The sequence below is a fragment of the Arvicola amphibius genome, chromosome 5 (assembly GCF_903992535.2).
Source record: "Arvicola amphibius chromosome 5, mArvAmp1.2, whole genome shotgun sequence".
Classification (NCBI taxonomy): Eukaryota; Metazoa; Chordata; class Mammalia; order Rodentia; family Cricetidae; genus Arvicola; species Arvicola amphibius.
In genome coordinates this window covers 149410385-149430585 of record NC_052051.1, presented here as the reverse complement: position 1 = coordinate 149430585, position 20201 = coordinate 149410385, and the positions used below count along the sequence as shown (strand labels likewise).

At 38.3% G+C, this 20201-nt stretch overlaps 1 protein-coding gene across 10 annotated transcripts in view; it reads right to left on the bottom strand.

The window, feature by feature from the left end:
• The window catches only part of Smad2 (SMAD family member 2), a 62160-nt gene that overhangs the window by 6633 nt on the left and 35326 nt on the right, over window positions 1-20201 (bottom strand). For all 10 annotated transcript variants that reach the window (XM_038330503.2, XM_038330498.2, XM_038330501.2 and 7 more), the window contains 5 exons: window positions 12215-12304; window positions 11054-11247; window positions 10194-10328; window positions 6899-6973; window positions 476-529 (listed from right to left, as the gene is read on the bottom strand). In XM_038330503.2, the coding sequence (XP_038186431.1) occupies window positions 476-529; window positions 6899-6973; window positions 10194-10328; window positions 11054-11247; window positions 12215-12304 (548 nt within the window). The remainder of the gene's footprint in view (window positions 1-475; window positions 530-6898; window positions 6974-10193; window positions 10329-11053; window positions 11248-12214; window positions 12305-20201) is intronic.

Below are 20201 nucleotides of genomic sequence, written 5' to 3'. Positions count from 1 at the left end.
TACACATAAGAAGCACACTTCCTGACACGGTCTACCTTCCTACACATAAGAAGCACACTCCCTGACATTGTCTACCTTCATAAATGTAAGAAGCAGAGTCAAGGACAAGTGTGCAGGGTTTGGCATCAGTGGACAACTCACTAACAGAAAATGCGTATCACATGCAACTAACTTGTCATTTTCACTGAGATGTATCATAAGGAAGATCACAAGAGGAAAAATAACAAGACAATTTGTATGATACATCCGAAATAAACACCCATCAAAACCTATACAACTTCATAAAGAACAGTTTCAATGACTCAGACTGTCTTATAAACTCCTGCAATAGAAAGCAGCAGCAGCACATTATATCCATCCTTCCTAATGTCACTGATATAAACCATATGAATAATTTTTTGATACATACAAAAATAATTCCCAGAGAGGACTTTCTTTAATCCAGTGAAAATAGTAGGAAGTAACAGCAACTTACCCAAGCTGTGATTGACAGGAGAGAGAGTGGTAGGAGACAGCTCAGCTGGGGAGCCTACATCAGAGAAGAAAAGAATATTGACATTTCTCCGGAACTTACAATCAAGTACCAATAAAATGGTTCTGACTTTTTCACCAATAATAAATATACAGATAACTACAGCCCAAGGATAAAAAACACATGACTTATTTTAGTTTAATCCGGCCAGGGGCTACAACATGAGGTTCATATAAACTGACTGGTCTTCTCACGACCCAGAGGAGCCCACTACTGACAGCTCTTTGTGTATCTTTCCAGAAATAGTTTATGAAATACATCAGCGACTATACTTCTGCTTTGTGTCCCCCCTTCTCAAGACACATAGTAACAGTTCTAAACATGCTCATGAGTTGTCTCATTAGAAACCATTTGTGGCGCTGTTCCTGTATTGCTCTCCTAGCTTCCCTGTATCAGCTGGTGGCCTAACTTAACTTACATCACAGTAATTGAGAGATGACTGCTGACTTTAGGAACCAAGACTGCAACTGATCTCGCACCTCTGGTTAGCCCCAGTTTTTCTGAAAGGAACTCAAAAAAATGCCAGGTCAAAAGGTTGGTGCCTTTGCAATTTTGATAGATCCTGGCTAAATTATCATCCACAAAGATAGTACTAGGACACATTCCCATTAACACCACCAAGGTATAACTGACAACAGACAAAAACACGGTCTGCACAAGTGTAGTCTTAATCCGGATGGTAGTGCATGCCTGTAATCCCACCTTTAGCAGGCAGAAGCAGAAGATCAGGAGTTGAAGGCCAGCGTCAGCTACAGAGCCAGGTGGAAATAAGTACAGGTGGGCTACACAAGACCCTGTCTTTTTATTTGATTGTATTTTGAGGCAGAGTCTCAATAATGAAGCTCTAGCTCTCCTAGAATTCACACTGTAGACCAGGCTGGCTTTCAACTCAGAGAGATCCACCTGCTTCTGCCTCCTGAGTGCTGGATTCAAGATGTGTGCCACCATGTCAGGCTAAGTAGCCCTGTCTTAAATGGACATTTTCATTTACATAGCTCTTACTTTATTTTTTAGTTCAGTTTTGTGACATCTGCTTTTGCTCAATCTCCTCTCGCACTGATCACTTACCGACCTATAGGAAGGTCGGAGTATCAATCAGGGCTGCAGAACATTTGGTCATTTGTTTGGTGACTCGATTCTAAGGTTGACAATGAAGCCTATATTGGGGATCACGTCACATTTTAATAAACAGCTTTGAGAATGGACACACTTGTCTGTATTGTGTCTAGGGTTTTCCCACTAAGCAGGACACTTGGCTTGGTTAGAGCTGAAACAATAAATCACTAATTCAGAACTTCTGCATCAGTCTCAAGTAAGATAGTAAGAATTAGTTAACACATGAGACAGCCAGAAGGTTCTGTGATTAGATTTGTGGCAATCCCATGAGCAGCACCCTCTATATGTTTAGGCAAAGTCTCAAAAAGATCATGAAGGGCTGGAGATGGCTCAGAGGTTAAGAGCACTGACTACTCTTCCAGAGGTCCTGAGTTCAATTCCCAGCAACCACATGGTGGCTCACAGCCATCTGTAATGAGATCTGGTGCCCTCTTCTGGCCAGTAAGCATACAGACAGAACACCGTATACATAATAAATAAATAAATCTAAAAAAAAAGATCATGAAAAAGACCATGCTCCACATGCTTCCAGCGCAACTGTACGCCACAGTACAGAAGGAGAGCAGGGAGGTGAGGTAATAGCACTCTGCCCCATTCACCCTACCAACAGTACATACAACAGCATGGGGGCACAAGTAAAGAAGCAGTCACCGCAGATACAGAACAGAGTACAATCTGGCAAACACTAGTTTTTAGAAAACAATTATATTACACAATCATGTCCCTTTTTTCATTTTCTAAAAAACGTTGACAAATCACAACAGGTACAAATGAGAAAGGTCAAAATAGGCTTAGAACAATGAAACAAAATCCACGGTATTTCCTGAAGTAGATATAAACAACTGGAGATGAAAGAGCTGCCCAATCATTCCTATCTTCTAACATTTACATATCTAAGACACTTATTAGAAGTAACCAGTAAGCTTGCCGTTTGTTAATTTGTCAGGTGTGACAAAAGGCTCATTATAAATTTTAAAACTTAAATCAAGCAAACAACACAATCTTTTTAGAAAGCATTCTTTTAAACAAGTGGTAACTGATCAATGAAACAAACACTCATATTGTAAATGAGACAGGAAGTCTCAGCTAACATATCCAAAAAAAATTTGTGTGTATCCTTTGCTTACAAGTTCATGCATGTTTGTAGGATGAGTTCCTCAGCAAAGAAGCACTGTGTGTTTTCTTAAGTATAAAGGTTCACTACCAAAACCTTTAGCCCCACCAAGAACTTACAAGTTGTATTTTTTTTTTTCACTATTACTGTGTGGTGATAGCTGCCAAATTAACATCCTTAAAAGGATGGTTCTTTTATCTTTTTTTTATTTGTAAGTATTTTCACCCACTTTTATTCTTATTAATTACTATCTTTTCTCCCTCTTTTGACATCTATGTTTTTAAATTAAAACAGTTCCTAGAAATCTCATGCATTTGTAAACACTTTCCCCAGTTCTGGGACCCACTTTAAGGTAACTTTAAAGGTGATATTAAAACTTCATTACAAAACAAAACAAAATAAAAAACTCAATTTCCTTTTTAGAGTATTTCTAGGGTCATACCAAAATTGAGTATCAAGTGGAAAAAAAGTCTCATATATACCTGTCTCTCTATCCATGCTCCCAGACCCCAATGGTAGATATGCTATAATTGCTAAACATGTATTATTATCAAAAGCCCACAGTTTACAACAAGGCCCATCCTTGTATTTATTATCTGTAGGTTTTGACAAATGTATAATATGCACCTCCATTTTTACTATCACAGACATCAGCCTAATTGCCTTATGGCTTTATCTACTCAATTCTTCTTACTCTATAACCTTAAGCTTTCTGTTAGAAAATGGCCTGCCTTTTCGGGAAGTCTGGCAGCTGAAATTACACAGTATGTATGTGTCCTGTACAGATCACCATTTTTCATTTAGTATATATATTTAAAGTTTCACCCTATGTTGTCATTTCTTCCTCATGCTGAATGACCTGACACTGTATGAATGTATCACAATTTATCAACATCTTTGTTTTGTCCAAAATTTTTTAAATGGTCAAGCTACTATAAGTGCCCAAGGTCACATTTTTCTGTGGAGGATGTGTTTTCAATTCACTTGAGTAAGTACCAAAGAACCAGACTCAGTATTGCATGCGGAGTGCGGTAGTTGTACTATAGAGCCACAACTGTAAAAGCTCAAACTACACACTGACTGAAGAAAGCAAATAGAGGACCCAGAACTAAACCTAGCTACCTACAGCTATAGTGACCTACACACACACACACACACACACACACACCCCAAAACAAAAAAAACACCCTGCCCACACTTAACACTATCATTAGGAAAACCACTTTGGAGACTCCATCTCACAGAATATAGGAATTGAACTGAGTACTAAGAGTGGTAAGAGGCTTGCCTAGCATGCATGAGACCCTAGAGTTTTCTATCATTAATCAATAAACTAATGAATAGAACTTTTTCAATCATATAAAGAACATGTATAAAATATTCAGCTAACAGTCTTCCTTAATAGGAAATTATGCATGTCTTTATTCTACAATCATAAATAATAAAAAATATTGTTATTTTCCTTTAGAACATGACTGTGTGTAACATGTATGCCAGGAGGTCAGAGGCCAACTCTGTAGCTTCTTGTCTCCTTTACCTTCATGTGGGCTCCAAGTACAAAACTGGATCCTAAGAAAAAAATTGTAGGCTATTTTCTAGTTACTTAAGTTTATCCTTTCATCTCAAAATTTTTTGTATGCTTAAAATATGTGACATGAGCCAAGTAGAGGTGCAAGGCTTTAATCCCAGTGCCCAGCGAAGCCAGCCTGATCTACAAAATGAGTTCCAGGACAGATAGGGCTGTTACATAGAAAAACCCTGTCTTGAAAAACCAAGAAACAAAAATACAACATGGCCTAGTATGGTGGTACATGCCTGTAATCCCAGCAACTAGAGAGACTGAGGCAGGATGGTGCCTGCGAATCTAGAACTAGTCTAATCTGATGGGTTTTACGCCATCTTGTGTGATTCTGTCTCAAAGCTTAAAGCAAAAAAATTAAAAATAATATATTAAGTACCTACAAAGTTCACAAACTATTAAATACAAGTTATCATTATTAGTAATACATTCTCAAAACCTTATTAGCTTTATATTAACCAACTTTAACTTATATAACAAAGTACCACAAATTGAATGGCTTAATATTACTCTCAAAGGTGCCAGTAGGGCCATGCTCTCTCACAGGTTTCAGGCCATACGTCTACTGTAGGACACACTTCATGTTGTTCACCCATTCAAAATGTGGTAGACATCTGGGTTGTTTCCATTTGTGAAATGAAATATATAATGTTTACAACACAAACATTCTTGCGAGTTTTACATGGACCTGTTTAAATTCTCTTGGGTATAGATCTAGGAGTGAAATGACGGGACTACGTAGTAATCTTATATTTAGTTTTTGAAGAAAAACCAACTTTCCTAAAATAGTTACAACAATTTACATTATCAGTAATATATAAGTGCTCCAGTTTTTCCACAACCTCACTAATAAGGAACAGTCATGTTCTTAATACAGATATCTAGAAGTATGAAATACTGATTCACTTGTGATGTATGATGTTCAGTTTTATATGGTACCCACTTTCAATGCCATGGTAATAGCTACTTACCACAGTGCGAAGATAATGTCACTGAAGCATACTGAGCAAGGATACATATTTGAAAATCCAAGTATCATATACACTAACATATGTAAATTGCTATTTTCAATCATCATTAGATTATCATCTATCTTTTTATCTACCACTCTTACAGTCAGACTACAACAGAGGCATCTCTCCTGGGCATCTAACAGATGGAAGGAGTCAAACAACAAAATTGATAGAAAGCTCTCCCCTTCCCTAACATTAATAATAATCCATTTAAGAATAATTTAGATAGGCTAGAGAAGGCAGCTTATGCCTACAGTTCAACCACTCCAATGTTATGGCAAGTTGATCTGAGTTAGAGGGCAGCCTAGATCACACAGTAAATTTCAAGCCAGTTTGGATTACTAACTGTGGTGGTTTGACTAAGATTTGGTCCCCACTGGCTCAAATATTTGCCTCCTAGTCACCAGGGAGTGGCATTATTTAAAAAGGATTAAAAGAATTAGGAGGTGTGGCCTTGTTGGAGGAAATATATCACTGGATACTCTCCACCTATGGATGGGGATGAAGCTCTCAGCTACTGCTTCAGCATCTGCCAGTGTGCAGCCATGCTTCCTGCCATGATGCTTACGGACTAAAATTCTAAAATAGTTACGGATGCCCCCAACTAAATACTTTCTTTCCTAAGAGTTGCCTAAAAGTTGGTCAGAGTCTCTCCACAGCAACAGAACAGTGACTAAGAGACAAACTAATCCTTAAAATAAGACAGGTTGAATAATAAATCAAGCTAGACAATAACATCAAAGCATTTTCAAAGGTACCCTACTTGGTTTCCCTGGGCTTTAGCATTTATTACTTGACAAACAGCTTAAAGTTTTGGAGTATGTAATATTCACTACTATATGCTAAAACTTCCCCAACACTGGACATAATAGTTAATTATCAGAAATTAATCAAATTTAGATCAGGAACAATGTACTTTATGTAAACATTTACTATTAATTCAGAACTTGCTATTAAATTAAAGAAGCACAGAAAAGCTGGTCTCCCTCTTCAGTTCTCACATCGTTCTTAAAGGCAGGTGACTAAGATGACATGGTCTATTATGAAAGGTGTTTATTCACAGGGTGACTGAAACTTTGAAAGCAGTGTAGAATACTTGGGGGAGGACACTGAGTACTTTGTCTGGTAAGAGAAATATCTAGCAACTGTGGAGTGGTACAATTCATTTTTTTGACAACATCAAGTACCCATTCGGCAGCTCAGGTACTGTCAAGATAGGTGAGGTTCACTTTTCGAGTACATATTCCAACTCTCTAAGAGTTAGCAAACATTGCTCCTGAACCAACAGTTTGCTTTCTCACCCTGGGATGGGTAGCTACTGCGTGGGCATGCACGTTCCATGCTTCTTCTATTCTGTGGTTCTAAGGATCAAACCTGAGCAGTCATGACAGCAAACACCTTTAGCCACTCAGCCAACTTACTAGGCCCCAGAATCAAGTTTTATTTTCAAAAATTCTTGATTTGTGGTTAGCTGAATCTTGTGATATGCTCTGAGATCACAGAAAGTCAACTCAATGACCAATTACTGAAAAGTTCATATTTACCTGTGTCCATACTTTGGTTCAACTGTTGATCACTTGTTTCTCCATCTTCACTGATATATCCAGGTGGTGGCGTTTCTACAACAAATCAAATATAGCTGATTTGATTTCAGCTTTTTCTCCCAGTTACCATATGCAAGCAATGAGAAAACCAAAAAAAAAGGATGCATATATGTGTGTGTGTGTACACACACATGAAACATAATTAAAAGCAAACTTAGATACTACTCTCTATGTGTATACATATACATCATTATAAACAGCAAAACTTGGTCCACAACTGAAGGTCTAATCTGTATCTTGTAGATGAATCCCTAAAGCAGACCTGTAACAAAACCCAGTTTTCCTGGCATATTTTCTTACACATTATTTAACATCTGGCTCATGTGTATGTATTCTGAAACAGTCAAGAGCTTAACTACAAAGATACCTCTCAGTAGGATTCAAAGACATTAGTATTCTCGCTCTTTTTAACTAGTGGACACCATGTACAGGCACGGACAGTCACTTGGGAGAAGACTGATGTACACAAAGCTGGGATTTCAAAATACACTAAACTGTACTGAGCAGGTTACAGTAGCCTAACTCAGGATTGACCTACCCTGAATCCACCACCCCTGCTTAGATTTCTAACTGCCTGACGGTTCTAAATGCCTGAAGCCAAAACAACATAAAATACTTGTTGAAAATATTAGGATTCTAATATCATTTCCAACACATTTTTGGAATAAAATGTTTACATTCAGGAGGCACCTATAAAACTTAGTAAATTTCAAAGATAATAAAAACATGCATACAATTTTATCATTTGTAATTTTAATAGTAAAAGTCAAAAAAATTTCAACAGTATCATTTTCAATTTTTAACAATAACTCAAAATAATGCAGACACACAACAGAAAAAAGATTCTGACATTATTCAAGGAGGCAAAGGCAGGAGGATCCCTGTAAGTTCGAGGCAGATCTGGTCTACACAATAAGAGTCAATCTGTCTTTAAAACAAACTGCCTCCCCCATTCTCATTTAGAAGTCAGTATGTAAAAACAAAAAAAAAGTATCTTCATAGATCCAAATAAAAAATAAAAATACACACTATTTTAAATATTAAATGTAAGAAAATTTTAAAAGTTGAGATCCGATAGTCTCAACACTGGTGTTTTAAAGGTCTAAGATGTAAAAACCTTAACTTTAAGACACTTTATCTCATTTTATTACCATCCTCCGTTATTATTTATTTATAAACTGATAAGCTATTAGCATTAAAATAATGATAAAAGTTCTTTTGTGGGACTGGAGCAATGGCTCAGAAGTTAAGAGCAGGTATTATTCTTTTTTTTTTTTTTTTTTTTTCGGTTTTTCGAGACAGGGTTTCTCTGTAGCTTTGAAGCCTATCCTGGAACTAGCTCTTGTAGACCAGGCTGGTCTCGAACTCACAGAGATCCGCCTGCCTCTGCCTCCCGAGTGCTGGGATTAAAGGCGTGCGCCACCACCGCCCGGCTAGCAGGTATTATTCTTGCAAAGAACCTGAACTCAGTTCCAGCACTAGGTCAGGTGACTCAACTCTAGGGAAGTCAATACCCCCTTCTGAATTCTGTGGGTATCTGCACTGACATGCAAATAGACATACATGTTACGTATACTTTACAGTAATAAAAAATTGTATTTTATTTATATTTATTCAAATCTAATATTTGTTCAAATATTATATTAAAAATAAAAATTTTAAAAAGAAACAAAAGTAAATTCTTTGGTTTTGCTGTCAATGGGAGCTGAAAAGCCTGAATGTCCAGAAAAACTGGTGCATTTCCCTTCTATTTTGCTACTTTATAAAACACTAACATCTAAATAGTTAAAAGAATAAAGAAAAAAAGGCGCCTAAACCTCTTAACATTAAACGATAAAGCATTCTGAATAATATTACAAGTAATTCGCTGGTGTGTGTCTCAGAAGACTGCGATACGCACACATTTTAATTTGTTTGCCTCATGAAGTAACAGCAGCTGCCACGTGAAAGACTTAAATGCTTCACTTCGTGTCACACACACATTCCCACTCCACTTCTAGCCAGTGTATAACAGATACTCAATTCTCCCAAAAAGGAAATGTTTCCATTTACGATTCTTCTCTTGCCTCACCTTACTCCTCTTCTTTACTAATATCACAAAAAGTTTCTATATGCTAGCACCTGGGGGCTAAAAGCAGGTTGGCATAGGACAGAAGCCCTTAAAATGTAGTCTTTTGAAATAAATCAATACTTAAATAAGCTATTAAAACCAATAAAACTCATTTTTCCCTAATAATTTAAAAATTATCTTCAATGGACAAATATCATTTTTATAATGTAATATGCCAAATAAAAGTCTTTGATTCCCTGCATATTTTTATTGCATAAAATAAAAGCTGGAATGGGATAAAAAAAATCAGAAAAAGATGAGGGGAATGGAAGAGGCAGGCAGGCAGGGATTAAAAGACTTCAGAACACAAATAGTTCCTGATCAGTTTCTGCAAACAAAGAATAAGTATCTTTTTTTCTAGTAAACAATAAAAACTATAGGAGTTGGTACTGAATCGTGAAATATTACTGGGTCACATAACAAGAGATAAGAGCAGAATCTGAGCTCCAGCAAAATAGCTCAGCAGGTACAGTGACTGCCACACAGGCCTGGCAACCTCTTCAATGTCCGGCATTCAAGCAAAGGTGGAAAAGGACAACTGAATCCAGTTGTCCCCCTCCTTTCACCCCACATACTCCACAAACAGTTTTTACCAAAGAATTTGAGAAACACGTTGCTGAATTCACTCATTTTTTTCAGCAGAATTACCTAAGGCCCAGGAGAAACATAATCAAGCGCTTTATTTTCCTCAATGTGTTGCTATCTATAAAACTAAAATACTGCACGTACTAAGTGTTTATTCGCCATAAGCATCAGCAAATTCCCCATGGGAAATGACTGCTTAGAGATGCATGGTTATGTCTGTTCCAGGGACATAGTATGATCACGCTCTGGACTCCTCTCTACTTTAGCAGCTATGACAAACTTACTAGGATCTTTTTCCTACTCCTCAGAGTATTTTGTTTAAAGTCACTGGAAAGAAAAGGAAATTAAGAGTAAACCTCTTATTGAGATAAACCATTTAATGTGTTGGGCGCAGACCCTGCACAAAACCATCCCCGCAAATCAGACTTCTCCACCCAGAGCCAAGAACATTTTGAAAATTAAACCACATTACTAACACTTGGCATTTGTTACAAGATTGCTATTTACCTAAGTTTTAAGAGATTTTCAAGGCAAAAATACCTGGGATGTAATTACTCTGTGGCTCAATTCCTGCTGGGAAATTAGTGTTTTCTGGGATGGAGTGGGTATAATCATCCAGAGGCGGCAGCTCTGTTAGGATCTCTGTGTGCCGAGGCACTAATACTGGAGGCAAAACTGCAGGAGTTAAAGAAATCAGAGTTAGTGGCCAGTGTGCTAAAGGGGAGGGGTCTTAACTCAAGGTCCTCACAGACAGAAGGCAGCAGCTTCACTTTTCAAAGTCTTGGCTCACCTGTCTGGTATTATGACATTAAGAACCTGACAAATCTCATCATGGAGCTGACTTATGTAACTCACCATTTAAGTTCCCAAACTAAGGTTTATTTTTTACTTTGGGAACGATCTGACCCTGTCAATACTATATTACCATAAGAATTTATAAAATTCCACTAGAAATGGCGAGTGAAAAGTCATCACTAAACTCAGATGTAAAAATTTTTCTAAGAATATAGGATTTTTTTGCTCGCTAAATCCAAAGTCCTACATAAACTTCACTCTATTCCTTCTCTAAAAATGCTACCACTCTGAAAGCAGTCAGAGTGGATGCTGAAGATGGGACCAGAAAGACACATGACCACTTTCAGCAGACAGCGAGTCTGTGAAATTCCCTGGATACACACTGTCTGTCCAACAGAGTACATTCCCAGGAAGTGGATATGCCCCTTTTCCATGAGTTTAAAAAAATAAGAAAGCATTTAAAACTTCCACCAAATAATATACTCAAGAAAGTTTATTACAATTTTACATTAAAAGTTCCCGGAGGCACAAGAAATATTAGCCTTCAGTCAGCCTTTTAATTTAAAATCAGGAAAACAAAACCAAAAACCACCTAGTTTTCCTACCTGGTGTCTCAACTCTCTGGTAGTGGTAAGGATTTACGCACACTTCATCTTTTTTCAGATTAAAAGCATATTCGCAGTTTTCAATTGCCTTGAGCTCATGATGACTGTGAAGGTCTGGCCAGCGCCATAACCGGCAATATATAACATGTGGCAACCCTTTCCGATGCGAAACCTGAAGACGGCCATCAAGAGACCTATTTGGAAGCAAGGGGAAAGAGGAAGGCATTTTTAGAAGGAGAGACTAGATGTCATCAAAAGGGATGAATAAATACACTAAGAGCACAATGAAGGAAACCACGGCCACTGAGTTAGCTTTAGTGATATTCAGGAAGAACAGTGCACTCAGGCTTGGATCTGATCAAGCAAGCAGCGGCACTAGCACCTGTCTTCAGTGTGTGTATAACAATTCACATGCCAGTGGAAGGCTAGCCTTGTGGGCAGGTGGTCTACAAAGTGTTATGTGGTTATACTTGAAAATTTCATGTCTATTTTTAATAAGCTAAATCCTCAAAGGCATTAATTCTGAAGCAACTGGTTGTCAAAAAAAGGAAGTAGTATGAAAATGGTGGTAAATACCAACAATGATGTGACAGTAACTTACTGGGACTAACGTTGTCATTCAAGTGTGACTTTTGATATCTGAGGCTTACTTATGAGGCTCACACAGAAATGCGGATGGTGATGAACGTGAGATGAAATGGACAAATACCAATGGGCTTACAAGAGAATGAAGTGATTAAAAAAAAAGATGACAGAAAAACAAGTTAGCCAACTGTTAATTGTGATGTAAGCGTTCATCAGATACTAGTATAACAATGAAATTAACAAGAAATTTAGAAAAAACTAGAATCTACTTAAAAATTAGGCCAATAACAAATCTGTCTAATCTTGGATTACAGTGAGTATAGAGCTATAAAAAGGACTTATTTTTTTATGGGACACAATCATTTAAAGATTCAAAACTAAAATTGCATTGACCAAAACATCAGTTGAAACATTTAATATATTTTTAATACTGGCAAGCAGATAATTTACATGCTATGCCTTCTTTACAATAAGTTAACATCCTAGGCAAAAGTTACGCTACGCAACCCCGTCGAGGTCTTCCAAAGCACACCCTCCCACCAGGTCTCTAGGGTTCAGAGAGGGCAGAATATTCACCTGGTTTGTTCAGAGAAGCTGTAAAGGCCTGTTGTATCCCACTGATCTACCGTATTTGGTGTACTCAGTCCCCAAATTTCAGAGCAAGTGCTGTGCATAAATTGAAAAACAAAAAGTTGATGTGAACATGGAAGCATGGTTATTCAAAGTACCATGATGCAAAGCATGGAGAATGTACAGAACACTTCCTTCACCCAGAAGATATACATGGCTTCACCCACCATGGGTCACTGCTGGCCACTATATTTTCTATATGAAGGAAGCCAATAAATGGAACATGTGACTCCAGATAAGTTATGATTATGTTTTTATATGAGAACACCAATGCTCACTAACCTAATGCAATCATACCTATAACATCCATTCCAACTTCCTCTACTCAAAGACTTCATCCTATGCCATCAACCCCACTAACAAGGCTTCAGTTCATTACTCAGTTTAAAAAAAAACAGCAACAACAAACCCATTTCAATTAAAAATAGCTGTCAACTGGTGCTTTTAATATAGAAACAGTCCCACTGAAAATAAATACTTATCATTTGAGTGTGGTAGCACACACCTGCATTCCCAGCACTTGGAGGATAGAGGTAGGAAGAAGAGGAATTCAATGCTTGCCTAGGCTACTCAGTAAATTCAAGGCCAGTCTAGTCTATGAGATCCTGTCTCAAAAACAAATAAGTAAAATAAACCAACCAGACATGCCCAGGATTAAAATGTCCCAGTTATCCATTTGTACTACTTAAAGAGATTCAGTTTCACTGAAAGCTGTAATTGTTTTCTTGCCATCATCTATAACGGGCACCGTAGATACACTAAAGTCACTCAATACAGCACATCTTCAAGTTTCTTTTCGCATCTTTCCAGAGTATTGGCAAGTCAAAATCACTATTACTACTTCATCTCAAAGTACCTACTGGCCTGTGGGCAAAGGGAAGAACTGAAATGGAACTTTCAGAATGGAGTTTTAGTGACCTTATCTTTCAGCTATGAAGCTATACTCTTTAAATTAGTCAAATATATTTTTTGAAATTCAATTCCACTTCACACATACTACCAAAATCAACAAAATTTGAGAAAAAGGGAACATTTCTAATAACCTTTAAGAATAAATGACTGATTAAATCTCACATTTTCTTACCACTAGTTAGATAACTGGATCAGCGAAGGGCAGTGGGAAAGCACAAGCTCTCCTGAGGCTAGGGACAATCTGAGGAGTGGCTCTCAACCTTCCTATGCTGCACCCCTTCAATACAGTTCCTCATTGCAGTGACCTCCCCAACCATAAAATTATTTTGTTGCTACATTGTAACTGGAATTTTTCTACTGTTATGAATCATAATGTAAATATCTGTGTTTTCTGATGGTCTGAGGTGACCCTTATGAAAGGGTCTTTTGACCCCCCAAGGGGTCATGACCCACAGGTTGAGAACCACTAATCTAGACTGACCCAGGGCCCCTTAAAATGCTATTTGGTTGCAGGACACCCCTGATTTAGAGTGCAAAGTAACTAGAATTAAACAGTTGCTGGGAAAGGGAAGAAAGAGAGGGACAGAAGGAGAGAGGAAAAGGGGAAATACTTAGAAATTTTCCTGTATTGCCCTGTTATGTTTTAGACAGTCTCACTTTTTAATAGTACAAACATCACCATACTACAAATGGGAAAAAAATAAAAGAATAATATAGATCTTCCTCTTGTGATTTTGAACTGAAATGAATAGTATGCAGCTGATTAAAGGAAAATAACGGCCCGCCATTGCATTAGAAGAATATCTCACTCAGGCTCCTATGAGAACAACAGGACCACCATAGTCTAGGGCACAAAGCACTTAAACTGTGTTCTACTGGGTGTGAAATAAAGTAAATAAAGAGCAACGGGTAAGAACATGAATGGACAGACATGACACAGACCTTAGTCTACCTCAGCCTGACCCCGGTCACGCCTCTCACCTTTTCTCACCTGCTCCATTCCCTCAAACTGAAAAGCTTATTTAAAAACATCAATGCTGGCTAGCAAAATGTTTGCCTGCTTGCTTCTTTCATAAGTAGTTCAAGCTGGCTTGAAACACACAAACCTGGTTCAGCCTCCCAAGGGCTGGGATTATGGTTGTACATCACCACATCCAGCCAAACACTCTAAAACGGATCCACTGTGTAATGTACAAAGCAACTAAAGTATGTGTAGTTATTAAAGACACAACTTTAACATAATTAAAGACAAAGGCACATAAAGAGAAATTCATTGATTTTATGATCCAGACAAGATTCTCCAAGCATAACACAATAAGTAAGAGCCACCGGAAGGCTGAGGAGAGACTGATCCTACATCACAAATCCTCCTCAGCTCAAAAGTACACAGACAGAGAGCATACTAGCGCAGAGCAGACTCCACTTCCAGCAATTAGGTAATTTTCCTCAAACCACAGTTTTAACCAACCAAATATAAAAAGCATTTAAAAACAAAGTAGAAAGACCAGAAGCATGCAAACTGAAAGGTGTCAACTTGCGGGTAAGGAATTCTGCATTGGATGAGAGCTGCATTCCCAAGACTTTGTACTTGAGGGAAACCCTCAGTCTCAGTAACTCAGGATAACCAGAACTCACACATAAAACTGCAGCTTAACGATAAGTAAATAAAGGAGCCACTGGGGAGGACTCTTCAAACTATGACCTATGCATGAATCCTTGACTGACACACATGAACAAATCCACAGGGGTTGAGGAAACCAGTACTCGGAAAAGCGCAAAGAACTGATAATGCAACGGTTGCCAACAGTAGAGGAAAGTCTAGATTCTGAAAAGACAAGCAATATGAAATAAAGTGTCCTAAAGAAACAGGGGTTTTTGTTATTGTCCTGTCTGTTTTGTAGTACTGGAAGGCTGACAAATTTTATTTTCTCTAACAATGACACCAATACCCCAAACACATCAACTCTCCATTTCCAAGTTTATTTGACTGCCTAACTACAGAACATTGTAAAACAACTTAGCTGTTGAAAATCATACCAAAAGAAAATGGTCTAATAACTTCTGACTAAATTTAATAGTTTACTAATACAATTTATGAAGACTACCATATGTACGTGAAATATGATATAACAGACCACAGACCATCTACAATGATCTCCTTGCATTACTATAAAGACAGATGAGCAAGCACACTTGTGTTTGCATCTTATGCAAAGTCCCATAGTTCTTTGTATGGAACAGTTTCTCTAGGGCATATTATCACAGATGGATTATATAGCTTTCTTGCTTCTATATTCACCCTGAAGAAAACGGGCATAGAAAGGAGAAATGAAGCATCGATTAAAACCCTAAGGGCACAAATATGATAACCATATTCGTCAGCATACAGACATACTATTTATCACTGTATTCACGAAATTATTTAGCAATAAACTTGGAAGAAATCCTTATCAACTTTCCCTACTAATCACACTCAAGGAATTACTGCAACTAACATACTTAAATTTTTTCTTGGCCTGCCTAATGGTTCAGCAGTGAAAGCACTTGCCACAAAAGCCTGACAACCTGAAGTCAACCCAAAACCACATATCTAAAAGCCAGATGTAGGGGTGTCCAGTACGTGATCCCAGCACCCATGGAGCATGCAGTATGGCAGAGCAACAGCAGATCCTGTCTCAGCCAGATGGAAGGAAAGAACCGACTCCTAGAAGCTGTCTGACACTCACACCAAGGCACCTGTGCTCATATACCAAATCCTCCCTACACATAAATTTTCTTCATCTAAAATAACAATAAGCTCACATTTGAAGCCCAATTTGAAATCTAACATGTAATTTGTAAGCTGTATCCTAGAATACATATTTTATAAACTAACATTTTGTACTTCATTTCAAATACCCATGAACATGTTTGTGTTAACATACTTTTTCATGAAATACATGTATATTTGTGCATATACATTCTACTGAACAATAAAAAGAGGCAGTAAGAACTCAGTTCAAGAAAGCACTCACTTACTGGGCCTCTAGTACAAACCTGCTTTACCAGAACAAAAACTGACCACAGGTTTCAGGCTACCCTGGATTACATTTGAGTTTGAGGCCTGCCTGGGTTACATAGCAAATTCAAAGCGAGCCTGAGTTACACAGTAAGGGCCTATAGCTCATCTGTAACTTGCTTTTCTGGCACGTGTAAGTATCTTACGTGTAATTTCCAGTATTACAGAAGAAAAGGAAAAGAAGCACCAACAATGAGTGCTTATGCCTTGTGTCCGGTACTCGGGAAATACAAGCAGGTAGATCTCTGAGTTCAAGGTTGGGGGACACTTGGAAATTTGGAAGGGGGGGGGGGGAGAAAAAGAAAAAAAGCACTAACTTTGAGCAAAAAAAAGACATACTTCCCAAACCCAACAAATCTTTAAACTGTTTTTCTATTCATACTATTTGTATGATTTACAACTATAACTAAACAACCACTGTTTGAGCATTTTGTTTTTTATAACGTTCTTTGTCTAAAGAGAATGTCTCCTCTGCAAATCAAAGTGGGCAAGAATATAGGATACCCCATGAAAAAATGAAAGCAGGTTGAAAATTGAACAAAATTAAATCGGTCAATCAATTAGAGAAGGGCCTCAACAAAACAAGCTTCATTCAAGGCTCTAGCTCTTGATGAGTAATATACATATCACTTAATATGGATTTGTAGGGAAGAAATCTGTAACTAAGAAGCCATAATTACTTTTAGTGATGACTAATTGGTTCTTTCATTTTTAAGTATTTCCAAGTTTGTATTTTAAATAAACTGAGAAGTCAATGATGATCATAATAACAAAGGGAACAAAGTAGAAACAACTGAATACTCTACCTGCCACCAACCTACACAAATGGACAAGACATCTACCTGGCGAGAGTGTGTGTGCATGAAGACAGCCTTGGGAGCTGGTCTCCAGGAGCTACGCACCTGTATGAAACCTACTGATAACGAGGACACCCAGATGTCTGTCCTCTCTTCGTGGTTTTTGTTGTTGTTGTTGTTTTTATTTGTAACAGGGCATCTCAGACACTACTTGATCTGGCCCAAGAGCTTCTAGAAATTCTGCTATCTCACCTCCCAGCTCCCAACAGGGATACACTGGGATGGCAGACTGCACTGCTGCTACACTGGTGTTTATGAGGGCTCTGGGATCTGAACTCGGGTTGCCAGGCTTGAGTAGCCAGTTGCTTTTACCCACTATGCATCTCCCCAGGCACATTCACTGTATTTTTATGACAGTTTCTCGCTGGTCTGGAACTCACCTAGTTGGTTAGGTTGGTGATCAGTGAGTCCCGGGGTTTCACCTGTCTCTGTTCACCCCACTAGGTACTGGGATGGCACTCATATCCTTGAGCTTGCCTGTGCCCTCCTCCCAGTCCTCTCCATGAACTTTTCTTGTTCCTTCTATCATACCAAGAAAGGAGCTTTGGAACTCTTGTCTTAATATATTAGCAAAGGAAACAGATGAACACAATGAGTGAGTTCTCACTGACGAAAAAGAAATAAATTCCATTAAAATATAAAATTCTACTTTCTAACTCAAGAAACTACAATATAGACCAGGCACAAGTTCTAGGACAGCCAGGGCAGGCAGGTCTTGGCCCAGCATGGCACTGAATGACTTTAACTCTAAGTTCTAAGATTTGGCTTTAAGGATTTCTAGGGGAGTGGAGGGCATGGCTTAGCTGGTAGATTGCCTTCCTACTATGTACAAAGCCCTAGGTTCAATTCCCAGCAATGCAAAAACTGAGTGAGAGGTGGCACATGTCTACAAGTCCACACTTGGAAGGTGGAGAAAGGAGGATCAGGAATTCAGAGTCCCATCTCTTAAAAGGTCTCTTGAAATTCTTATAACCTGTCCTCAATCTTGATTCTTCCTTCAATTTGTCAGGCACAGATTACTTCCCTTTTATAACCTCATTTTATCACCAACGGTTCCTCCTTGGTGGCCTTGGACTTGGGGAAAGCCCTGTGAAGAATCTAGGTCCACTCAGTATCTAAGAACCCTCCTTGCTCTGCTTGCACCCCACAAACTCTCCTCCTGAGATGATGAACTGGTTGTCTTCCCTCTCCTTCATCTCTAAGTAACAAGGTTAAAGTAATGCCTAAAGCTCACCAGAGAGTAATTCCTCTGCTTTTTATAAAAAATACCACCAAAATTGGCATCTTGACCGACCCTCCCTCCTTCCCTCCCTCCCTCCGTTTCTCTCTCCTTTTAGAATGTAAGCACCTCAAGGACTTGGTATGGAGATTTTTTTCAATATTCTAATGTGCCTAGCACACTGTCAAAACTCAATACTAACAGAGAAAAAAGATATGGTAGATATTTCAAATCAATATATAACACATCAGCACATTAACTATGCTTTATTGGTTCACTTGCAAAATTTATACTGTATAGCACAAACCTTAATGGATTTTTTTTAGTTTTATAAAATACATAAATTGTGTTATTTTTAACTGTCTAAAAACCCATCCCTCATGACCCTTTCTCAGTTAACTGTTTTACCCCTCTATTTCCTACTGTCAGGGTAACTGCTAAACTCTCTTTCTCACCTTAAGAGTCTTCCTGAATGCCATAGAAATGGAATTAAATACTGTACACTTCTGGGGTTCAGCCTGACTCATTCAACACAATGGTTCTAAAATTTATTTATGTTGATGCAGGGCACAATTCTTTCTATGTGTTTGCTGAGCTCTCCATTCCCTGAACAGAACAGTTTCTTTAGTCACTGTTTTCTAACCAATACATACCCAACCTGTCAGCAGGCTGTAACTGTCAGGACAAAAGTTGTGGAACACATACATCCACTGTGGACAGTTTCCGACTGGTGTTGGGAACTACCTAGAATTCCTGTGATATAACCAGATGCGTACTTGACTTACTGAAAATGGACACCCTTCTTCCTGAGTGGATGTACTCCCTCATTACCTGAGCGCTCCAGGGACAGTCAATTTAATTATTCTGGTGACTGTACGCTGGTTATTTCCTCACAGTGTCAGTTCTAGTTTTCTAGTGACACTGCATTTCCCTGTCCCAGCTGGTCCTTTGTATCTTTTGTGACATATCTCAATCTGTCCATTTAAAACCTGAGCCGCCCATCTCTCACTACTGAATTATAGAGTTCCTTACAAACTCTGCGTCTAATCCTCTTTCTAAATATGTCTTGCATGTTTTTCTCTCTCTGGCCTATTCTTTTAAAAACTTTTCTGGGGAGCAGCTTTTAACACCAACACAACTGGGTGTAACTTTCTCTTGACGTTAGTGCCCTTTAAAGAGAGAGCCTTTTCACCCTCAAGCCACAAATATAAAATGTAGTGACTCCCTAATGTGTTTCCCTAAACACATTTTATGGTTTTAACTCCTGGGTGAGAAGCATGATTCACCTAGAATTTTCTGAGACAGTGTGACAGAGGGTCAAGCTCTTCCTTCCATACAGATACCCACTGTTCCAGAGCTCTAGGAAACCCTGTCTCCAAAAACCAAATAAATAAATAATCAACAAACGAATAAGCTATTTATTTAATCTTCAGCAGGTTGCCGTAAGTCTGCTTGCCTCGCACATGACACCATTTAAAAATATGTGGGGCTCCCCTGTGTAGTCCATTCTTTACTGGGATTCTGGTCTCCATTTTCAGTGCTGTGTGTGCCCAGTGTGCCTTGTGGTACTTTAGGTCAGACATAGTGGGTTCTGCAACTTTGTGTGAATAAAAGCAAAATCTACCAAATCATTCATTTTCTCTTCTTCCCGCTGGCAAATGTCATCTAAAATTTGTTTCTTGTGTCTCTATCACCTTATGCTACTTCAGCTCACGCAGCTTGCCATGTGACACAGTGTCAGTCTAAAAGAAAGACAGATCTGACCATGCTAGATAACATCTGATTCTTCCTTCCTTTCTTTGATTTCTCTTGGCAAAGCTTTGAAATGTCATGGAGCGATCTTAGATTTTATATCCTTTAGGCAGACTGTATTCCTAGGTATTTTAA